The 25,493-nt window shown below is 36.1% G+C and overlaps 3 protein-coding genes across 3 annotated transcripts in view; 1 reads left to right on the forward strand and 2 right to left on the reverse strand.

Annotated features, from left to right (window-relative positions):
• LOC135967013 (olfactory receptor 9G19-like) overlaps positions 1–25,493 on the reverse strand; it is a 138,098-nt gene that overhangs the window by 7,666 nt on the left and 104,939 nt on the right. The gene's annotated exons all lie outside the window — the stretch shown is intronic.
• OR5AR1 (olfactory receptor family 5 subfamily AR member 1) lies at positions 3,411–4,355 on the reverse strand. Its single transcript, XM_005539533.4, has one exon. The coding sequence runs from the start codon at positions 4,353–4,355 to the stop codon at positions 3,411–3,413; it is 945 nt and encodes a 314-aa protein (XP_005539590.3).
• OR5AP2 (olfactory receptor family 5 subfamily AP member 2) lies at positions 21,282–22,567 on the forward strand. The gene has a single exon (XM_074013603.1). The coding sequence runs from the start codon at positions 21,419–21,421 to the stop codon at positions 22,367–22,369; it is 951 nt and encodes a 316-aa protein (XP_073869704.1). The 5' UTR covers positions 21,282–21,418; the 3' UTR covers positions 22,370–22,567.

The raw sequence follows: 25,493 nt of genomic DNA on the forward strand, positions 1-25,493 counted from the left end.
AGCGATTCTTCTGACTCAGCCTCCTGAGTAACCCTCCTGGGATTACAGCACGTGCTGCCACCACTCCTGGCTAAGTTTTGTATTTTTAGTAGAGATGGGGTTTCACCATGCCAATTGGTCAGGCTGGTCTCGAACTCCTGACCCCGCGATCTGCCTTCCTCGGCCTCCCAAAGTTCCTGGATAACAGGCGTGAGCCACTGTGCCCTATGGCAAAAAATTTCCTGAGGAATTCTATTTACATAGCTTAGACAAATGAGCACTCATATAAAATGTATAATAACCCGAATGCTTTTTCGTTCATGTGACTTAAGTATATCTTTAATAAAAAAGCTGGTTTTAAAATTATCAGCAAATTGTCAACTTATCTTTTTGCCCAGCTGTAGTGGTAGAGTTTTATATTTGTCTTTGCTGGATGTTTTAGGGTGTTGGGGTTTGACCCAAAGGTTATAAAACTGAAAACCCAGCCTAAAATAGAATAATCTTTGTCAACTCTTTGATAATTAAGGCTAGTTTAATAATGTTTGTTTAGTAAAAATAGCTATCTCTTCTAAGTTATAATTAAAATATTCATACAATTAACTTTAAGATTTCTACTTAGGTGCACACCTGATACTCATAAGTTATAAAAATAGGAAAATAACTAGAAATGACTAGCTTTATTTCATATCTCAATTTTCATAACTAATCTATGTAAACTATAAAAAATTGAATAAATTAGATAATAGAAATGAGGTAAATGTCTGTAAATATAGTTTTCATGTAATTTGAAATCTTAAAGTTATGTTATATTGATTTAAATGATAGATATTCATTAAATGTCTGAGTCATTTCCAAATAAGATCAAAAGATAAAACAAAATTCTGACCATAAATGTTTCTTTTCTTGGATTCTAAAATAATATAGAAAGACTAAATAGATTTGGTTCTACGAATATATATAAAATTATGTTACAGAAAAACATGTTTTTAAAATTATACAAATTTTCATATATAAAATACGGGATATGACAGATAATTCAAGATTTCTGGCTTCCTAGGTTTTCACTAAAATTTAAGGTTATTAAATTAAAAATACTAATTAATATCTCGAACTATAATATAAAATCTCTCAAAAAAGTAAGATGTGTTTTAATAAAAAATTGTAAGAAAGGCATAAAAGCCTATTCTTTATCAAGCAAAAAGAATAATTTTGTCTAATTTAGAGGTTAAAGATTTTTTTGCAAAATACAAATTTAACAAGTATAACACAATAAGCTACAATGTGACGGAAAAGTACCAGCAAGCAGGAGAGAGACAGAGATAGGAAAAAAGTTATGGGTATGAAAATATATTTTCACAAAAAAAGTCAATAACAACTTAATTGGATATTTTAAAATAACTTAAAGAATGTAACTGGATTATTTGTAACTCAAAGGATAAATGCTTGAGGGGATGGATACGCCATTCTTCATGACGTGCTTATTTCACATTGTATGCCTGTATCAAAACATCTCATGTATGCCATAAATACGTACACCTACTATGTACCCACAACAATTAAAAATAAATACAAAATTAAAATAATAATTTAAAATAAATAAAATGAGGGTAATGTCTGTTTCAAATGATTATTGTGTGAATTTAATAAGATTTAAAGTGGTTTGTTTATTGCATGAGTACAGGAAATGAGAAAAGGTGACCCTGCAGCCACAAGGTCACTGATTAAAGATTTAGCAATGGGATTCTAAGATTCCTGATTCTAAGGCAACTTAAATTCTAAGTATACGTTCAATTCTGATTCTAAGTATATGCTCAATTATAACATATACTTCATTTGTAGTTAATTGGATAGGAAAACACTTTTTTCTTATATTTCACAGAGGACACCTGATTTTCACAATGGTGAAAAAAAGAAACTGAAGGCTAGATCTGGACTGTTTCTGAACTGTCAACTCTGTATCTGTGCATTAGCTACAGGTGGTTCTTTCCCCAAAATGAGTTGTGATGTGACTAATTTTAAACTAGATCAATTACAACTTGTGTACAGATAATCCCCAGTGAGTACTAGGTTTTTTATGTTAAAAACTCTTCAGTGCCTTTCATGATGAATATGGCAGCTCTATACTTTAAGGCAACCATTGTGTTCCCCTGACTTTTAACTATGTTGCACTGGAGGAAGGGTTGAAAGAGAACGATGATTGATTATAAGTATTCAAAACTGTTATTATGACAATTTCAGCACATCTGGGAAAATGTTAGCTTTTCCAAGATCTCAGTCTGCTGCTGATACCTGGCATTCTTGTTTTCAACTGAGTATTTTGTAGCCTTTAGAACATGTGAATAAAAATTATATAATTTTTTCTTGTCAGTCATTCACACATCAGGGTTAATGAGACTGTTCTTTGAAGAGGGCCTGGGGATGCTGGTGGAGGGCATGGAGACCCACGGCACCCAAGGGAAGCGGGGGTCTAATTAAGATACAAGACAGGACTAATTTTAGATGGGAACAGGTAAGCTAATCTTGTAGACATCACAATCTTGCTAAAATTAGCCTTAGAGATTGCACCCAACTTTATCTTTCTTAGAGTCCCAGAGTTCTTGGATTTTCTGAGGGCCAAGAAGATGTCAATATATAAAATTGACAAAACTTTGATGCCTACTCCCTTTTAACATTAGGCAGAGAAGGTAAAGAAATCCCGTGGTTATTAGTTGAACCCAACCACTTAACCCACTAAAGGGAAAACTGAGGACAGAAAAAGAAGACAATTTTATTCCTTAATTACAGCTAGTTACCAGCAGAACTTAAATCCCCACTCTTATCCTTGGACTTTGCAGAGTTACTGATTTAGTTACTGGCGGCAGCAGATTCAGAAAGTCAATACAGTCACTGAAAGCACAGCAAACTCCTTGTTGGCAAAAAAGCCTTGTGTTTATACCCTCTAGAACCTGGCACATACATAACACTTAAAATATTCTGCTAAATATATGAATGGATAGATCTCAGATTGGGTTAAATTGTCCCTCACACCAGCCCCATTCTCCATGTTTTTAACTACAATTTCTCTGACTTCTTTTGAGAGTAAAAAAAAATTCAACATTTGGACCTGGCATTCCTCATGACCCCAGGGGAAAAAAAAATGCTTCAGAGTGATTGGTTATTTCTTTCTCCTACTGAGTCCTGTCCCAATTTCTAATTAATATGTAAACCGACTTTGAATAAGAAATGAATGCATCTTGCCCAGTATGTCTTTCAAAAATTCTAATTTAGTTTATATTTCTTTCAGATTGGAGAGTTAAGGATTAGAGCCCACCTTTCAGAATTTAATATTCACTTAGCAAGGAGATGGTAACTTGGGTAGTGTTTATCAAAAAGTTATTTGCATTTTCTATCTCCTTCCACTACTATTATTTACCTATGACAGAAACAGATTTTCATTTTGTGTTATTATTGAGGTTTTTTCGAATTAGTTTTTTGAAAGCAGCTTTCACATCTTTGTTCCGCAAACTGTAGATCAAGGGATTCAACATGGGGATGATAATCGTGTAGAACACAGAGGCCCACTTCTCTTGGTCCAGAGAGTAGCTGGATGTTGGCCTCAGGTACATAAACATGACTGTGCCATAGAAGAGGGTGACGCCAGTAAGGTGAGACCCACAGGTGGAGAAAGCCTTAAGGCGGCCTTCAGCTGAACGCGTTCTGATGATTGCAACGAGGATAAAGGTATAGGAGATGAAGATGATGAGGATGGTGCTGAATTCAATGAAGCCACACAGACTGAAGAGCAAGATCTCACTGATGTAGGTGTCTGAACAAGAGAGGGCCAAGAGTGGTGGGATTTCGCAGAAGAAATGGTTGATGATATTGGAACCACAGTAACTCAGGCTGAAGGTGAGGGTAGTGTGGGATACTAAACTTACTAGACCAGCCAGGTAAGAGCCCAGCATGAGAGCCAAGCAGACCTGCTTGGACATGAGGGTGCTATAGTGGAGGGGTTGACAGATAGCCACAAAACGATCATAGGCCATGGCTGCCAGGACATAGCACTCAGCATCCACAAAACCTACAAAGAAGGCAAACTGGGTGGCACAGCTGGAGAAGGAGATAACTTTGTGCTTTGTTAGGAAGTCAGCCAGCATCCTGGGAGCAATGGCTGAGGAGTAGCCCAGGTCAACAAAGGAGAGGTTGCAGAGGAAAAAGTACATGGGTGTGTGAAGCTGAGTGTCTGTTATAATCAGGATAATCATACCAACGTTCCCCACTACATTAACCAGGTAAACTATGAGGAAAACCACGAAGAAGATGATCTGCATCTGAGGGTCCTGGGTGATGCCCATGAAGATAAACTCAGTCACCATTGAGTGGTTTTCTGTATCCATTGCTTCAAGGTTGTATGTGCCTGGATTTAGTTTACTGATGGATGTAGTAAATTTCCTGTCACTGAAAATATTCAAACTAAAGACAAGCAATCATATGCCATATATATATATAGTGTATATGTGTATACATATAGTTCTACAGTAAATGAAGGCTTTGTTTAGGATGATTCATAAAAATCTTTCCAGTAATTAGATTCTACGACTGATAGAATAACCCAAACGCTTTGTTAAAAGTGGTGATGTGTCCTCTCCATGTGCCCATTCACAACAGAAGGAAGTGTTAACTTCTTGGGAATGGCAACTTCTGCTTCTCCAATGACCTTGGTGTTCTGGGGTAATTTATCACATGGTACTAGATGTTTGACTCAGTCTACACAATTGTGTGTCTTATTAATGAGTAAAGAAGAACAGCATTGGGTATTTCTTCTTTCTAAAACAAAGCAAATATAAATGCAGATAATGAATAAACTTTAATTTTCATTACAGGTAGACACAGAAAGGAAAATAAGTGACACAAGGACCTCAAAGTACAACACATCACACATATACAGAAAATGAAAAACTTGGAGCAGAAGGTCAGAAATATAAGAAAAGACAGTAAAAGGTAATTTTCTTAAAAGCCGGAGTTACTGAGTAGCCCAAGAGAAATAAAAAGAAACATATTTCTGATTTAAAAAAGTTGTATCCGTAACATACAAAGACATTTTAATACCTAATAATAAGAAATCCAACAATCCAGTAAGAATCGGCCAAAAATTTCAATAAATATTTACTCATCAAAGGAGATAGCCAAATAACAAATAAATGCATAAAAGTGCTCAAATATTCATTAGGGGAATGCAAGTTAAAAACACAATAAAATCATGTTACATACTAATGATTACAATTTTAAAAAACTGACTATACCAAGTGTTGACAAGGAAATAGAATAATTGGAAATTTCATCATTATTGGTAGAAATGGAAAGTAGTACAACCACTTTGGAAAACACCTTTGTAGTTTCTTATAAACTCAAACATATGCATACCAACTCTATGATCCAGCCATTAAACAACTGTACAGAGGTGACAGGGTCAGTAAATTAGGGTATGTCCATAAAATGAAATGCTACTTAATGATTAAAAGAATCAGATTATTCATACATGCAATGTGGTGAATGAATCTCAAATTAGACTGAGAGAAAACAGCCAGATAAAAAAAGAGTATACCTTGTATGATTCCATTTAGAAAAATCCAGAAAGTGTAAGATAATTAATATTGATAGGAGGCAGATCAGTGGTCACCAGGATAGAGGTGTGTGTGAGGTGGAACAGAGGGGAGGGAGTATCAAGAGGCATGAGGAAACTTTTGGGGGTAATGGATTTATTTACTATCTTGACAGTGATAATGGTTTTGTGATAATGGTTTTATATGCATACACACTTTATATATATATATATATATAAAGACATATCAAATTTTATACTTTAAACATATTTAATTTGTTGTACATCAGTTATACCTGAATAAAGCTGCTACAAAAAAGAGGAAAATACTTGTCCCTACTCCAGTTCAGCTATTTCTCACTACATGTGAATGCAGACATGGTTTCAGAGATGAAACTGATGACGAAATAAAAACCTAGGTTGAGGGGGCTGGCAAAGTCACTTGATGATTCTCTGAGTTGCAGAATCAGCCACTGAATTCGGGACTACCAATTGCCTATGTAGTGCTGTAATTATTGGATTCATTTTTCCCTTTATTTCTTCATGCAGGGATTTTAAAATAACCCACCAGGAAAAAACAAAACAAACAAAAAAACAGCAAAGAATGATATATTATTTGTCTGCATGTTCTTCAACTTTAGCAAGAGAAAAAATAATCCTAGTGTTGAAAATGAACCCATCTAGCCAACCTTATACTTATTCTGTATGTATGTATGTATGTATGTATGTATGTATGTATGTATGTATATATTGTTAAGATGGAGTTTTGCTGTGTCTCCCAGGCTGAAGTACAGTGGTGTGTTCTCAGCTCACTGCAGCAACCTCCGCCTCCTAGGTTCAAGCAATTATCTTGCCTCAGCCTCCCGAGTAGCTGGGACTACAGGTGCTTACCACCACACCTGGCTAATTTTTCTATTTTTAGTAGAGGTGGGGTTTCACCATGTAGACCAAGCTGATCTTGAACTCCTGACCTCCCAAAGTGCTAGGACTACAGGCATGCACCACTGTGCCTGGCCTATACTTGTACCTTTATAGGTGAGGAAACAGACACTAATTAAAATGCAGATACCAGATTGCAGTATTTAAAGGAGTAAGAGATAACCTTGTAAGAAGCACTAGGAGTCAGTACTCTAATCCACAGCTGAGTATGTGCCAGTCAATCCATTTCATTTGATTGGAAATGTAATTATAAAATAATTCCTCCTCCCTTATAGATTCAAGGCTCTGATTAAATAAAGCAGTGCATTAGAAGGTGCTTCAGCAGCCATAAAGTACCCTGCCTGTTCTCATTTATAGTGGACAGATAATTTCAGGTTTTACCATCTGCTACTCCTGATTTTCAACATAATGCTCAGCTTCTTGGAGTCATAATTTTTCATTTGTTCATTGGGGCTAATAATGCCTCCCTTAAAAACTTTCTGTAAGAATTGATTACAATATATACAAAGGGTTGAATTTAGTGACATCCTGTGCTAGGTGTTTAATGCAATTGGCCATTGTGTGCAAGTATAGATGTTTTAATTCATTAGATGAGTATGCACTCATAATTCCTAGAAAAAATGCTTCATGCTTATTCCCTAGAGAGGATGTATCACAAACTGCCTGAGCTTTTAGGAAGACACAAATTTAATTCTGTAGCAATTCCATTAAATGATATTTAGAGACAAGGATGTAATATTCAAAATTGAGCTTGACTAAGGCAAAAGGAAAGAAAACCTCTACACTTTTCTTTTTGGTCTCATATAGCCAACGTTCAGCCCATTAGATTCAAAGAAATGGTAGAATATTCAGCAAATAAGCATATTCCATTGTTAATAATAAACTCAAATATTTAACAAAAGACCAGCACAAGTATTCTGTTATGGAAGTAAATAGAGGAAGAAATGTATTTTAGATTTTTATGTATCACTTGCTTTTTCAAGTTCATATGAAAAGAATAGTGCAGCAAGAGTCTGGAGATCCTGGTTATAGTCCTACGGTTTTTAAAGAATAAATTGTTTGACCTCAGTAAATTGCTACATTAGATGCACCTTTCCTATCTGTGATACAGATGGGGTGGCGAATACAAATTCTGTAGAATCTTCCATTCCTAGCATTTTTTGAATTTATGCTTGTAACAAGATATCCTAAAAACCAAACCCGTGATCTTTGTCTTTTTTTAAATATTAAAATGGCAGGGAATTTGTGCCAAACAGAACCCATGCTCAAAGGGCACTGGGAAGCATAACACTCCACCCCAGCAGGTCACATCGCTTTCTACATTCTGCCCTATGACCTGGCCTGCTTTCTACCTGTTGGTGAGAGGTTGAGTGTTCCTCTTCTTTGATGGATTAAACCAAAGATATATTCTGAGAAGAACTGAAACACGGTGAATTAATCTGGCCGTTGTCTGAGCTACTTGCTCATCCCGCCCTCGCTCCTGTGTGCAGGAGGTATTTAAGTGTCACAAACAATTCCCAGAAGAAATGTGATGAAATGCTTTATGCACTCACAGGAAACACAAAGGTTTGATGAACTGTGATCCTCCAAGGAATTTCACTCTCTTCTCCTTCAAATGTAATGATAAAAGAAGGAAACACAGGGGAATTTTTTAAAGACATTGTACTGATGATTGAGTTAGTAAGAAGCACTGCATGGAGTGTTTGTGCAACCCAAAGATGCCTACATAAAGAGAATTAGGGAGTAGTTGAGAAAAGTCTTTTTGCTGATGCCTGAAAGTCTTCTGAAAGAGGAGGTTACTTTCTGTGTGTTGTGAACTGGCATATATGCATTGCTGTAATGCTTAGAAAGAAATAAATATGAAGTTATTTCTAATTAAAAACAAAAATAAAGGAACACAGGGAAATCCTGGGTAGTGTAGATATTTCTGTTACCTTGATTGTGATGTTGATATCATGGGTGTTTTCTTATGTCTAAACTCATCAAACTATACACATTAAATATGTGTAGTTATCTGTGTATCTTTATAACTCAGTAAAGCTTTTTAAAACTAATTTTAAGTGGCATAAAAGAGCTACCACGAACAAAGTCTTATAGAAGTTTCTTGGAGAAACCAACATTTGTCAATGAAGAAAATGAAGAAGCATAAATTAAAAAGCAGTAATTCAGAGTTCTGTATACTTGCCACCATGAACTATCTGATGTGTCTGGTCATTTTTCATAAACTAGAGGCCATTATCCTTAGCAAACTAAGGCAGGGACAGAAAACCAAATACCACATGTTCTCACTTATAAGTGGGAGCTAAATGATGAGAACACATTAACCCATAGAGGGGAACAACACACCCTGATGGAGGGTGGAGGGTGGGAGAAGGGAGAAGATCAAGAAAAATAAGGATACTTGGCTTATTAGCTGCCTGATGAAATAATCTGTATGATAAATCCTTGTGATGCAAGTTTACCTACGTAACAAACCTGAACATGTACCCTGACCTTAAACATTACAAAAAAAGGAATTAGTTTACATTTTCTTTTAATTTTTACATGAAAGAAACTTCAGGTGCTTCCTTTGGCAAAAAGGGATTTTTGATTTCATTCACTAGCAGATTGAAGAACTTTCTTCTGTTTCTAATCAAAATGAAAAAGGATCATTGAAATTTCACTCAGGCTCATCTTTTTGCTGAGGCACTGACAGGGTTCTTTGAAAATAGTTAAGAAACAGGTAGAGGCCCAGTGCAGTGGCTCACATCTGTAATCCTAGCACTTAGGGAGGCTGAGATGCAAGGATCCCTTGAACGCAGGATTCAAGACCAGTGTAGGCAGCATGGTGAAACCCTGACTCTACCAGAAAAATACAAAAATTAGCTGGGCATAGTGGTGTGCACCTGTGGTCTCCAGCTACTCAGGAGGCTGAGATGGGAGGATCACTTGAGTCCAGGAGGTCAAGGCTGCAGTCAACTGAGATTGTGCCTTTGCATTTCAGCCTGGGTTACAGAGTCAGACCTTGTCACAAACAAACAAACACACACTAGAAAAGTGTCAACCAGAAAAGCTGTAGGTATACAAAGCATACACTAAAGCGGGGATTTGTTAGTAATGTCAGTAATAATTGCTATAGACAACTAAGCATTGATGTTTCTCCAGGGAGAACTGGTGGGACAAGACAATGCCAGCTGCTTCCGGCTATCAACTTTTTTTCTTAGAGTCTCAGTTTTTACTAAGAGAATATTGAGTATAGGGACATTGGAGGAGATGTTCTATATTGTTCATTGCCAGGAAAGCACTAATCATCTTTCTACAAATGAAGGGAACTGTAGAATCCACTCTTTTTCAATCAGATGGACAAGAGAACAATGTGAGTGTTTGCATGAGAAATTGATGTATTGAAAGTTTTAGCTACTTAACAGTGTGGAGGCATCTAGAAATATAACATATTTAATGAAGATCTATAATAACCACTCTAGGGAACTTGAAACAAATTTACAGTCTTTCTTACTCCTTGGTCATTAACAAAAATTTGTGGAAAATGACTTATTAATTTGTGGAAGAGTACTCTATCCTATCACATGTGAGGCTGTTCTAATATCTAGTAACATCCTCTTTAGTAACATGAAAAAAGTATGAATAACTTACTTCCCCACATAATTTCTAAAACATTATGTATTGCTATAATTATTAAAGAATATCTAAAAAGTTATTTCTAATTAAAAACTGTACATGAATCTGGCATAAGGGACACATATCTGGAATTGAACATTGCAAGACAAATTAATCAGATTTAATCTTGTTTGAGAGCATATTTTGGTGGACAGGGAAAGGAAATTAATATTTTTGAAGAACTTTTATTCACTAGAGATGCTGCAGGATTCCTTCACACATGTGATCAATTTAATCTTCTGAGGCTAATGTTGTCTCTGTTTTCAGATAAAATGAGCGAATTTCTTCTTTATAGATAAAGCGAGTGACTGAGAGTAAATTCACATTTCTAGGGTCACACAACTTAGTGAGGTAGATAGAACAAAAACACCCATCTCTCTGTGTATCATGTTCATGTTTTACTCCTTTTATAAGAAGGGTGAGAAGATCAATGTCCATAGGGCTAAGATTCTCACCCAAGGAAAGGATTTAGGGCACCTTGATAAAAGTTTTCATTTTTGATCTCATTGTATACATTCTTGAGGAAAATAGAATGAAGGAAAGATAAGATTCAAATATTAAACCAAAAAATGGGATTGAGTAAAAATTTTTATGCTTTTTTTTGGGTACATTTCAAGAAATAACACACGAATTTGTTCCAGATTTCCATTGTGAAGCAAACAAACACAAAAGAACAAAAACACTAGAATAAAGAGCAGTTTTAAGATTCTCACTGCCTGTACAATTGAAAACCACTTAGGAAATGCTATTGGACCTGAGAGGCATTTCTTCTACGGTCCTCATATAGAGTTCACTGCGTGGTGTTGTGAAAAATATCCTCAATTAATTTCCCAGAGAAAATACAATCAAGAGTTTGCTTAGTTTTGTTTTTCCCTCATAAGATCCTTCAACGTACACTTACAGACATAAAGGAAAAACACTTCAATTATTGAATTTCACTATTTCAAGTGAATAACAGTCTAGATTAGAATGAAAGAAAATGGAACGGACCTTTTCAGTGGACAGAGGTAGGGAATACTTACATGTGTATGTGTGTGCATGATGTGCATATACATACACACATGAATTACACATGTATGTAGCACATGGGTTCATACTGTTGTTTCTAAGCACATTTAAAAAAATTTTTTAATTTTTAATTTTTATTTTTTGAGACAGAGTCTCGCTCTGTCGCCCAGGCTGAAGTGCCGTGGCCAGATCTCCGCTCACTGCAAGCTCCGCCCCACCGGGTTTATGCCATTCTCCTGCCTCAGCCTCCCGAGTAGCTGGGACTACAGGCGCCCGCCACCTCGCCCAGCTAGTTTTTTTTTTGTATTTTTTTGTAGAGACGGGGTTTCACCGTGTTAGCCAGGATGGTCTCGATTTCCCGACCTAGTGATCTGCCCACCTCGGCCTCCCAAAGTGCTGGAATTACAGGCGTGAGCCACCGCGCCCGGCTAAACACAAATTTTAACCTACAAAGTTGTTTATTAGTTTTTGTTTTTATTCCTGAATCTTTGTTTCTGATACTTAATTCCTAATAACATTGACATAATCACGTATTTTTAGATATTAGTTTTCAAATCAACTTTTGGGTCTTTTTGTTTTTTACTTTTTAAGTAAACATTTACATGTTTTCCAAGTCAAAATTTTACAATAGTGACACATACAGAAGTCTTATTTATATCCCTGTTTTCTTTATTCCATAACTTCTCTCAGTCTATGGGTAGCCATTTCATCTTTTTCTATTCATATATGTATTATTTACTTCTGAAGTATAAGTAATGCATATATATATTTGTATTTTCCACTTCTTATATACATGTTGTCATTTATACTATATTGCACATTGATTTTTAAATTTTTCACATATTCTATAACTTACTCTATGTCAGCATATACAGATTATTCTTTCATTTATCCAGCTTCATAATAATCCATTGTGTGGATATACCATTGTCTATCAGGTATCTGTTCACAGACATTTGAGTTAGTTTTGAGATCTTGCTATTAGGAAAAAATGTAGTGATAAATAGCTAACTGCATATGCTTTTCCCTACTTTGCCCAGTATATCACTGGGTTGGTTTCTGAGAAGAGGAATTGTTGGGTGAAAGGAAACTGTAATAGGCAGTTTTGCTAAATGTTGCCAAATGTTCCTCAAGCAATGCATGTGTGCTGCTTTCCCCTGGTCTTTCCAATAAAGTTTATTGTCTAGGTTTGTATTTCCCATCTAAATTTACCTCTATCTATCATTTCTCTCTCTCTCTCTCTCTCATATCTATCTGTCTGTCTATCCTCTCTCTCTGTTTTTGCTGATCTTAAGGTGGAAAATGTTCTTACAAGCTAGTTGTGATTTGCATTTTCTCTTGTTAGGAATAAATATTGTTCCACTCCTAACTTTTTGTGTCTCTCAACTCCAAACTTACCCATCTTTGCCCCGCTTTGGTCTTACGGCACCTGGACATGGTAAATTAATCCTACTGGGTGGTTTCTTGCTTGCTAGGCCTGGCCAGGGAATGTCCCTGCCATGGAGCAGAACACAGCAGCACCCAGTACAACCACATCAAAAGGAGCCATAAAGGAGGGGTGGGGGTCTTTTATTTTATTTTTTCCTGCTGTGGATGCTCCCCTCAGCTCTAGAGGCAGTGGCTGCTCTGTGTCTATTCTTCCTGTTTACTTTAGACTTTTCTCAATCACTTGATAATTTACTGTTACCAGGTGATAATTCTCTATATTAAATTTTGTCTGTTAGAATTACCATGTGGTTTTCTGTCTCCTGACTGGATCCTGGCTGTTACAAAGACTGAACTTTTGAAAATATTAAAGTGTAATTTATTTGCATTTCTATTTTTGTGTGTCTAATTTTATCGGTGCACATTTCTTCTGTCTTTTGGATGTCTTTATTAATCTTTCTCTTCATAGCTTTTAGGTATTCTTTATATACTGGAGACATTTGTTTGGCCTGGTGTATAAGGTATACCTTTTCTCCACTTTATCATTTATCTTCTGATTTTTGTTAAGATATTTATTACCATTCAACAGGTCTTTTTTCTTTCCTTCCTTTCTGTTTCCTTCATGTTACCAAATTTATCAATTTTTAATTTGATCATATCTGGATTTTGAGTTCTATTTATATTCAAATTCACATCAATTGTTAAATAATTCATCATGTTTATTTTAGTGCTAGTATGGCTTAATTTTTCTGTATTTATAATTTGATTTGTTAATATTTTGATAGTGTATGGTAAAAGAAATTTATATTTCTCCATAAGGCTATCCAATTGCCTAAATGGCATTTATTTAAAAATTTACTTTTCCTTTAATGTTTTGGAGGTGTTGTTATTACATCTTGAATTTTACTTTCATCTCATTGGGTCTTTATCTTTATTTTCCCTATTTTCTGTTTATTTGCTATGTCTACCCAAATCATTTATCAATAATACATGGTTTTAATTATACAAGCTTCCTGATGTATTTTATACCAGTAGGTAGGTCTAACCCCATTTTCATTTGTTCTCTTTTTCAAGGGTTTTCATTGCTATATTAGAATTTTTTTAAAAACCTTCCATATAAACTTTATAGTCAACATATTTAAGGAAGGTATTCTGATTAGAACAATGTAAAATTTATGAATTAACTTTTGGACAACTGCCACCTTTATGCACTCCAATCTTGCTATCTAAGAGCACATATGTCCTCATATGTGCTCAAGTCTACTTTTGTATCTTTCTGGAGTTTTACAGTTTTTCTCACAGATGTTTTTGCACATTTCTCATTTGGTTAATAGTTAGGTATTTTATGTTTGAAAATCATAAGTGGGAATCTTCTCTTCCATTTACATTTTCTAATTGGAAATTTGCTGGCTTATATGAAGGCTATTACATCAATTTCACATTTTGCTAATTTACTAAGCTCTTTCTCCTGTAGTAGTAGTGGCAGTAACAGTAGTAGTATTTAATGTTTGGTGTATTGGAATATAGCCATACTTTTTTTTTTAAAAGATTTTACTTTAAGTTCTGGGGTACATGTACAGAACGTGCAGTTTTGTTACATCGGTATACATGTGCCATGTTGGTTTGCTGCACCTATCAACCTGTCGTCTAGGTTTTAAGCCCTGAATGCATCAGGTATTTGTCCTGATGTTCTCCCTCCCCTTGCCCCCAAGCCCCCAACAGGCCCTGGTGTGTGATATTCCCCTCCCTGTGTCCATGTGTCCTCATTGTTCAACTCCCACTTATGAGTTGGAACATGCGGTGTTTGGTTTTCTGTTCTTTGCTAGTTTGCTGAGAGCAATGGTTTCCAGCTTCATCCATGTCCCTGCAAAGGACATTAACTCATTCTTTTTGATGGCTGCATAGTGGAATGTAGCCATACTTTATACAAGACAAATAAAGCTTTCTTTAAGATAAAATAAATTTATAAGGCCTAAGAAGGGAATTCCTCTTCTTGGTTTGGCCAGGTGATATAAAATCTATATGGATGAAATCCTGTTAATGGTTGGTGACTGGCACATAAACTTCCTCTGCAACAGTGGTCCTATACCCTTTTTGACCCAATGCCATCTTTTTATAGCAAGTATTTTAGCTTGCCCCTTCTGTGCTCCTGAAAGAGAACTGTGACATTCCCAGAGACTATTATTTCCCTACATGCCTAATTTAAAGAGGAAAAATAAAAGGAAAGTAATTGATAATAAACAATTTAATGCTTATTTTAGTTACTAATTGGTCAGGCATAACTACATAATGCAAAGGCAGATGCTTGTATGTATATGTAATCCCCATGAATGTGACTATAAATGCAGGCTGGCACAGGTTTGTCCTATAAGCACCTCAAGCAGTTTTGCTACCTTATAACTGAGGACATACATTTCTGAAATGATGAACAGCTCTTGGTAAAGCTCCAAACCATTTTTCCCCTAGAGTTACTTAATATATACATTTATGGCAAATTTGTTACATAAAAAGTCATGCAGCAATATTCATATTTATATATAAAATGTATTTACATGTAAAATGGAGGTAGATCTATCTAAAAGGCTTAAGACAATTCTATCAAGTGCATAACTAGCAGGATACTTAAAAATTCCAGAGGGAATGGGCAATTTTTGTGCTTTGGGACTGTCTTATAGCTTGCAGGCTTTCTGTATTTTTGCCTCCCACTCACTAGATTCTACAGTATATCCCTCTGTCACTATGACAGCCAATAATTTCCATAATGTCTCTAAAAGAGAAAAAAACCACCTCCACTGAGATTGCCTTTAAGTTGTAGGCATCTGATATTAAAGTAATTCTTAACTAAGGGGTGATAAAATTCACTGTTAGAAGTTTAGTCCCTCCACCTTTTCACTCCTAATACCTATAATTCACTCCTTCTCTCAGCAACTACTGTCATCAAGACACTACTCCAGAGGTTTCCAATATTGCCCAGAGCACATAAAATAAGCCATTAGTCGTTATTGTAGTTTATGTGTTATCTATATTTAAAACAGAAGGATTTTTTTTTTTCACAAACTCTTTGCTACTTTTGAACTGCAGAAACACAAAATGGCTAGCAATACACATTCTGGAGTATGAAAAAAACTGTTTGAATCCCATTTCTGATCTGAATTAACTATTTAGACAGGTTCCTTTTGAAGATCCAACTTATCTGTGATGGAGGATGCATGCATCAGAAAACACGTGTATTTAAGGGGGCACTTGGCAAGCAGTACCTGCCCAGGAAATGTTAGCTGCTATTATCACTTGGCCCAGTCTTTTATCCTATGACTAAGGAAAGGGCTGGCTGAACAGGTTCTCACCATTATTCATGATATGCATTAATGTGTAAGCTCTCTGGAGTGGAGGTCACATCTTTATTAGTCATGATTTCTTCTATTAGTTGCCCAATAAATGCTTGTTGCTTGGTTATTGGCCTGTGGGGATCCCTTGGTTCTTTATAAAATATTCATTGCAACTTAACTGTCAGTGATTCATTCTTTACAGTACTGAGCTCAAAATCCTGTCACCAGTGTGAATTCTCCAAATTCTTCATGGAGATTTCATTTCATCCTGACTTCTGATCGGTTCACATCCTAGTGGCAGGGAGACATGCCATCATCTGGTGCCTCCTTAATGACACTTGTTGAGTTCTCTTCTTGTTTTGAAGCTCTTTATAGCCTGGGGCTGATTAGGTCCTACAACCTATCCTGTCCAGGTCCTAATTACTCCCTCATGCCTACAAGTCTCATTCCACCACTCCATTATTACCTGAAATCTTGATATTCTATGTCCCTTACCACTGACCTCCTTGTGCCATACGATCTTTCTTCCCACCTTCATCCATACTCCAATTGCGCAAACCTTAATCTCACTTAAATCATCACACTTTGTTCTCATGTAGCAACTAATTTACACTTATTGAGATTATTTACTTATTTATTGAATAAAGAGTCTCATTTACTAGTTCTGTTTGAGGCCGTGAATTGACAGGAACCGTACTGCATTTTTCCTTCAAGGTATTAATTTAAAAAGCAAGAAGGTCAAGACTTAATCAAAGTAATGCAAATATTTCTTGTCTGAATTGCTTGACATAAAACAAAACAGTTTTAAAGTCTTTATGTCTCTCAGCAATTCATGCAAATTGCACTGACTAAATAATACAGAGCGATGGATTAATTAAAGTGCCTTCTCAAAGTAGCATAAATAATGTGAATGATGATTAGGTATCGATGAATTTGTTTCAGATTCTATGTCTTTTATATGGAAGATATCTTTGGACAATAGGGCACCCCATATGTCTCAATGTAGGCTACATAGGCTGATAACTATTTATTTCCTTTGTTGTTGGCTTTTGTTTTCTATTTTTTTTTTTAACGTAGTCTCGCTCTGTCGCTCAGGCTGGAGTGCAGGGGCAGCATCTCAGCTCAGTGCAATGTCTGCCTCCCGAGTTCAAGTGATTCTCCTGCCTCAGCCTCCCAAGTAGCTGGGATTACAGATGCACACCACTATGCCAGGCTAATTTTATATTTTTAGTAGAGACAGGGTTTTGCCATATTGGCCAGGCTGGTCTTGAACTCCTGACCTCAGGTGATCCACCAGCCTTGGCCTCCCAAAGTGTTGGGATTACAGACATAAGCCACTGTGCCTGGCTGCTGATAACTATTTCTTACTCTGGAGAGTGGGGAAGAATGTAAGGGTAAGGGAAACTCATTTATTAATTATTATATGTATTGGATGCAGCAATTCACATTTGTTAAATTATTTTCTCTCCAGAGTCACCCTATAAGGTAGATATTAGAAAGGAAAAAGCTAAGACACAGAAAGATTTAGTGAAACGCCCAAAGTCATACAATCAGATTTCCAAGCCAAGACCTTCCTCTTTTGTCTACCTCCGTCACCACTATCCAGGTAGCCTAACTGCTAACATGTACACTTATAGAAGATGGGGCCCCAGGTAGAGCTCATCTGCTCTTTTGTGGATTCTTTTGATTCTCCCAAGGGCAAACCTCTAGCTATCAGGGGAGAGAGAAGAAGGATGGTTCATGGTGGTTAGGAATATGGGGCTCAAATTCATTCTCTGCTGGGCCCAGGTGTCCCAAGAGTAAAGTAGAGAAAATGAAAAAGACCTGTGATTTTCTTAATTTCAGAGGTGACAAATAAGCAGATTACGATGAGGTGACATGAGAGACACAGTCCCTGAAGACCAACTAACAAGAAATATATTTTACTTAAGTTAGGATGCTTATTGGAGTGTCAATTCTAGAGACTCCACAACTGAAATTAACTGCAATTGATATGACAGCTGCACTGCGTGATACACTCTGTATACTGAAATGTATTTTACTCTGATATAAAAAATTGCGATATTATCTTTAAAGAAAAGTAAAGGAACAAAAGACTCAATCTCTGCTGAATGCAGAGTAACATCACAAGGAAGAGGTAAACAGTTTCAGTTGTCCTACTTCTTTTACAGGTGTTCTACAGAATCTGTTCCAGCTATATCTCCTGCTTACCCTGGGAGAATTAGCGTGAATGCTTCCTCTAAGAAGAAAGATTTCTCTCTCTTTTTTTTTTATCTGCTTTCTTTTCAGTGAATTTAAGCATTGGACAGGAGCAAGCAAAGGGATCAAGTAGAAATCAAACAGTTACTAAAGGTAAGACAAGAGATATAAAGGTTTCTGTCTATTTAACTTACTATCCTGAAGAAAAATTCACAATCCTGTTAATTTCCTCAATCGCTTATCAACACAAAATTCCAAGAGCATTGAGTCGCTAAGAAAAGAATGTAAAATAAATGTTGTATGTGTTATTTTTTGCAAAATATATAGCCATTAGGAAAAATATAAGCAGCAATAAGTATTATTTTAAAGATCTTTTAAATAAAAGAAATATATCATGAAACTTTAGTATTATTTTTAGAAACTCTTAGAAATTGGGAGCCCAGATCTCTGGCTAAGGAATCTCTGGGCTAAAGAATTGACTGAAAAATCTCAGCAGAGCCTGGGGAAATCCTGCACTGAAGCAGGAAAAATATTTATCAGAATAGAGGGGGAGACAGAAGTGTGTTATTTATACCAGCAGATGGAAAACAAATAATATTTTGCTATCTTGCTGATTAATATATGTGAGTCCTAAGAAAGACAATTTTCATCAACTGTAATTATATTTTCTCTTTAGGATATACGACATTTTTATTTAACCAAATGTATTTTAAAGTATTAATAAATCTCTGAGAATCACAATATCAATCTCTTTGTCTATCAGTGCTCATATCTGTTATTGACAGAGCTTTTCTAAACGACCTCAAATGTTAAAAGAATGAAAGGTACATTGGCTGGACATACATTTAGACGTTGTTAGGCTAACTTTGAGAGCCCCGAGAGACTTTGGGTAAGTTAACCTTTCATACCTTACATTTCCTATCTACAAAAGGGGGGTGATAAATGCCTTTTACATAGAATTTAAATAAACAAGCGAAACAGTTAATAAAGTGCTTGTAGAGCATAAGAAATCATCAACAGATTTTCGCACATGTCAATACTTACATTTTACTCATCATTACTTATGTCGCATGTTTAGCACATCTAAGACATTTTATTCTGTGCAATATTTCTGTTAATGCTCTCAGAGAAACTTTGTTTGAGAAGGACAGAAGAAAGATGTTCCTTTTTTTTTTTTTCCATTTCTTCTAAAGATGCTGTTCTTTGAAGTTCAAACAGCAAGTTTACTTCAAGAAAGAGGACCTAGGCTGTGTATCTATGCCAGTGAAATACAGATGGAGGCAATGTGGTGCTGAAGAACAGCAAATAATTTAGCATCAAGAGACCTACGTTCTAGCTCAGGATTCACCACTGGTTGGCTCAGAACCCCCACACTTTGCTGGCCTCATCTAACAAAAGACGATATTATGTATACTCTTGGGATATTACCTGATAATTTATTTCACTGATTTGTGGTAAGGCTTATATAAGATAGTGGGTGCAATGACACTTTTTGAAATTGTTATGGAATTCTTTCAAAATGTCAGTTTTAATTATTGATTAGGGTATTGAGCCTCTATCTCAATGACAATTAGGTGGAGCCCAGCATAAATAGGTGCTTCTGTTTATGGCACTGTCTGTGATAATAGAACCAGTTCCTTCCCGCTCTATCACTGTTTTTAGAAACTTCTTTATCTTCAATGCTAAGCAAGGGTACTGGGTCACTTTGACCGCATGTTTTTCATTTAGGCAGTATCAAATAACCTCTTTCTGTGAGTAGTAAAAGATTTACCTCTGTCTTATCTTCTGAGATAGATTTTAACAATTAGCTTGGTAAAGTTTAAACTTTTGTTCAATAATCTGAGATCATGGAAGGGGTGGGGATTTGAGTTAAAGTGGAGAATAATTCCACTGGTGGTGTTTAAACTTTGATTTGGAAGATCTAGGCATCTATTCTGAATTTTCTTTTTTATTTGTTTTACTTGTCATGTCCTCTATTTATCTTCATTACACCTTGCAAAGGGTGACTCTTATCTCCATTTTGATTACTTGGTATTCAATTATTCCCCTGATTCACTATGATGGCTGAAAAATTACATGTGCTACTTCTGATGTTTTCTGGTTTTCTTGAGAACTTGTGACTCTGAGTATTAGAGATTTTCACTGCCTTGGCTACTTCTGTCATTTTTTTCAGGGATGCCTACTCATTCTTATAATTGGATTCTCTAAATACTGGAGTGATTTATGGAAAATTACTAGTTAACTGAACGTCTTCTGTTCCCTGTAGATGTTTATCCTGGGAAATCAGAGGGGGGTTCGAACTGTACTGGCTGTGTGGGAATATTCTCGATTTGTTTTCTTCTTTGGCCAGACATTTTTAAAGTTCTTCCTGTATCCTAAGAGTTATTTTTATCCTTCCTTCCTTCCTTCCTTCCGTCTCTTCTTTTCTTTTCTTTCTTTCCTTTTTCTTTTTTTTTCTTTCTCTCCCTCTCTTTCTTTCCTTCTTTCTTTCTCTCCCTCTCTTTCTTTCTTCCCCCCCCCTCTTTTTCTTTTTTTTGACACGGTCTCATTCTATTGCACAGGCTGGACTGGTGTAGTGGCACAAACCCAGCTCACTGCAGTCTCGAACTCCCAGGGTCAAGCAATCCTCCCACCTCAGTCTCCTGAGTAGCTGAGACCACAAGCATGAGCCACCACCCACAGCTATTTAAAAAATTTTTTTTTGTAGAGATGAGATTTTTGCCACATTGCTCAGGCTGGTCTTGAACTTCTGAGCTCAAGTGATCAGCCTTGCTTTTGTCTCTCAAAGTGCTGAGATTACAGGTGTGAGCCACCATGCCCAGCCCAACTATTTTTCTTGTCTGGCACTATTGATTAATTTTGTTAACTTTCAAGATTTTTCTTCATTCTATTAGTACTGAGGAGGAATTGTCAGTGGCCTGAATTCATTCTATTATCCTTCTCCAGTAGTTCTGTCTGGAGGGTATGTCAATATATAAATTAATATATTTATCACAAGTAATTATGGCAATAACATCTTAAGAATAAGTTATTTTAATTATTCAATAAATAGTTAAATCTAGGAATGACTGTAGTTAATAGATACTAAACCACTTGCTTCAGTCATTTGTTAGTAGGCAGCACACCTAGTACTATGCTACAAGTCTTTTGATTTGACATCAAATCCAACATACCTTTTACTATGCTTTTCACTTTTTGCTCTTCTGTTGGAATTTATGTTTCACTAAAAATATATTATAGCTCCATCATGTATTCATCTGACTAAATTCCACTGTGGATCTTCTTTCTTATTGCAGCTCAAAGGATGAGACTTATGAAAGAGGTTCGAGGCAGAAATCAAACAGAATTGACAGAATTTCTCCTCTTAGGACTTTCTGACAATCCAGATCTACAAGGGGTCCTCTTTGCATTATTTCTGTTAATCTATATGGCAACCATGGTGGGCAATTTGGGGATGATTGTATTGATTAAGATTGATCTCTGTCTCCACACTCCCATGTACTTCTTTCTCAGTAGCCTCTCTTTTGTGGATGCCTCTTACTCTTCTTCCGTCACTCCCAAGATGCTGGTGAACCTCATGGCTGAGAATAAGGCCATTTCTTTTCATGAATGTGCTGCCCAGTTCTACTTCTTTGGCTCCTTCCTGGGGACTGAGTGCTTCCTGTTGGCAATGATGGCATACGACCGCTACGCAGCCATTTGGAATCCCCTGCTCTACCCAGTACTCATGTCTGGGAGAATTTGCTTTTGGCTAATAGCTACCTCCTTCCTAGCAGGTTTTGGAAATGCAGCCATACACACAGGGATGACTTTTAGATTGTCCTTTTGTGGCTCTAATAGGATCAACCATTTCTACTGTGATACTCCACCGCTGCTCAAACTCTCTTGCTCTGATACCCATGTCAATGGCATTGTGATCATGGCTTTCTCAAGTTTTAATGTCATCTGCTGTGTTATGATTGTCCTCATTTCCTACCTGTGTATCTTCATTGCCATCTTGAAGATGCCTTCGTTAGAGGGCAGGCACAAAGCCTTCTCCACCTGTGCCTCTCACCTCATGGCTGTCACCATATTCTTTGGAACAATCCTCTTCATGTACTTGCGCCCTACATCTAGCTACTCAATGGAGCAGGACAAGGTTGTCTCTGTCTTTTATACAGTAATAATCCCTATGCTAAATCCCCTCATCTATAGTTTAAAAAATAAGGATGTAAAAAACGCCCTAAAGAAGATCTTACAGAAACACATCTTGTAAAGCCATGTCACGCATCATTTGTTATGAAGAAGAAAACACATTTTCATGTTAATTGTATTCTCTGATTGTTTAAGCTGTTTCTCTGTGTTAAAGTAGATAATTTAAGATGAAGTATACTTTTTAATACCCTAGTATCATATATATATATACACACACACACAGAGAGACTCCATCTCAAAAATAAATAAATAAATAAAATATTCGTTAGAGACCACAAAGGAAGAACTATTTCCTCCTAACCACCTGAAGAGCCCTCATGTCATATCCCAATAACTTCCACTTTCAATTGTTAACTAAGGTTTCTCTCAAACACATCCGAAACTGTATCAGAACTTGCATTCTCCTTCATATTTATTTTTATTCTGGTTCATCTGCTATCATATTTATCCCTTAATTTTTCTCTTAAATCACCGCTCTAAGGACATTTGTACTTTATCATTATTCATCACTGTCTTATGTCTGCATTTCACTCATTGCCCAGTTGAGATTCCACGGTCTATCACATAATGATGCGCTATCAGTTATGTTCAGTTCCATGGTTCCACCCTCCCTCCACTTTGCTCATCTGTCTAAATACCCATTTAATTAAATTTAGTTGTTTCTTCTATGTGTCCCCCATTTAAACTGCTTAATACAATTAGAGAGAATTCATCATCACTTTACTCTGTGTTACTGAACTTTCCTCATACTTCGTCCTGCGGGCGGAGGGCGGCGGGGGCGGGGGAAGATATGATCATCCTCACCTTACCACCTCTAAATCTTTATAAATGCTCTCTTTCTCCCCTCACGTCATTATGGATAATGTATCTCTGCTTCTACCTAAGACCAGCTCTTTCATGTCTTTGGAGTTTTCCACGGATTTTACTTCTGAAATTATACCTCTACTCTCCCCAAGCATTAGTATCTCAAACTCTATCATAATATCCTCATTTATATACAAATATTTTCTAGTGCCACCTTCTTCACAGTGTCCGTGACAGTAAGTCCCATCCAGTCACCAACTTATTAATTTATCCCTAACTCCCTTCTATAATTAATCTTTCCAAAAGAACTACCTCTACTCATTGCCCTGACTTCCTCCTATCTTATTAACACTATATCATGGTCCAGTTGTATTTCTGTAACATATATCCATTGAGGCTAATCTTATCGAGGACACATGACAACTCAATGCTACTTTATCCAAAGATCACTTCTCTGTCTCACTTTTACTTGATATCTCAGGATTTGTGGCAATTAATTCCTCCACCTGCCTTGATATACCCCTATATAGGTTTCTATATCACCTCACTCTTCTGTTTTTCCTTCTTTCACTCCTACCTCTTCCCAGTGAGCATTTGTCTTTTTTCCTCCATCTCATGCTGACCTTTATATCTTGGAGCAAAAGTCATAGTTTTGACGTTTGGTTCTCAGCCTGCACTTAATTCTTGGGTGACCTAAGAACTGTGCCATGATTCCAAAACCTGTATCTCTAGCCTTGATCTCTCACCCAAGTTCTGAATTCATGTATTTAATTAACAACCTGGCATGTAGGGACTTTGGATACATTAAAGGATTAAGAAATTAGTTTTCTCTTCTTGGTTATGATAGTCAGACATATGTAAAACAATCCCACCTTTTGTACTACTAGACGAGACTATACCTGCAAATCATACTTATATCTTTGGACTTAAAATTATCTCAATATTAAGTCACAGATTGTATTTTCTATTAGGTTGCTGCAAAAGTAGTTGCAGTTTTTTGCAATACTTAAAAAAATAGCAAAAACCGTAATATTTTTGTACCAACTTACTATTATATTTCTTTAGTTTGTGCTGGAGCAAGAAAATTGGCAACTTTTATACCTTTACTCATAATCCTTTAAATATTTGTTGAATAACTTGCATGTAACTTATACTGGAGATATAACAGGTAAGAAAAATAAGTTTCTTATCTCAATAAACTTATATTTAAGTGAGAGAGATTGTATTGTCTCTGTCAAATGTATTATGCATGTGCGAATGTGTGTGTGCATTTCACATAAACATAAATGGCGTTTTGAAGAAAAACAAAGAGGGTAATAAAATGGAGTGAGAAAACAGCTCTCTGTTGAGGAACACCTGAGCAATGCCTGGATAGGGATGATACCATGTGAATGTCTGTGGAACAGCTTTCTGTGTACACATGCATTAAACACAAAGGCTCCAAGGCAAGATCCTTTTTGGTTTGTCAAAAGAATTGCAAAGAGACAAATATACAAATATATGTGAACCAAAGAGAGAAAACTAAAGGAGGTAAAGAACAGCAATCAGGAAGATTCTGAGAAAGGAAGGCAGATCACATAAGGCATAGTAGCTCATAAAGAGGTTTTGTGTTTTAGTTTTTCAAATTACTTTGTAATAGTTGTCTCCTACCAATGCCACATGGTAAGATGCAAGAGGGAATGGGCAAGATTAATTTTCTTGGCTATTTTAGTAGTACCAAGGGTGGTGTCTGCTTCATGAAACAAACTTATTAATATTTTTTGAGTGAATAAAGAAGTTTATGAAATGAAAGCCATATTCTAGTAGAAATGAATAAGAATTGTATTTTAAGTGGAATTCTGAGGGTTGGAGGCAGGATCTGATCAATCCTATAGATTTAATTCAATGCTGTGTTCAGTGGAGCCTCTGGATCATGAAATACTTTTTGTTCTTCTCTAAATTCCTAAGATACTCTTTCAGGTATAAATGATGCACTGGGGAAAAATTAGTTCAATTACCTCAGTGAAAAATGAATTCACTTTTTAATTATGGATTGGCATATTTCAGACTTTAGACTTTTTAGTGTTTAACAGAGACTAATCTCCAGAGAATGATGACAGCCTTAATAAGACTTGATCTTGGGCCTTGGATTCAAAAGCAGTGCATTTTATCCTTTGTTTAATTAAAGGATAAAATGCACTGCTGAATTCTGCCATAGTTGATTCCCTTATGTCATTTGCACAGTTTTTCAAAGCCATAAATCTGACTGTTGGAAACAGAAAACCTGTATTCCTACAAAACAAAAGTAAATTAATAAGAACCACTATTTTCAGTGAATATTACTTAAGGACAGAAGGTAAGATCATGTAATTTATCATAACTTGTTCCAATGTAGAAAGTTT

Source organism: Macaca fascicularis, chromosome 14, assembly GCF_037993035.2.
Source record: "Macaca fascicularis isolate 582-1 chromosome 14, T2T-MFA8v1.1".
Classification (NCBI taxonomy): Eukaryota; Metazoa; Chordata; class Mammalia; order Primates; family Cercopithecidae; genus Macaca; species Macaca fascicularis.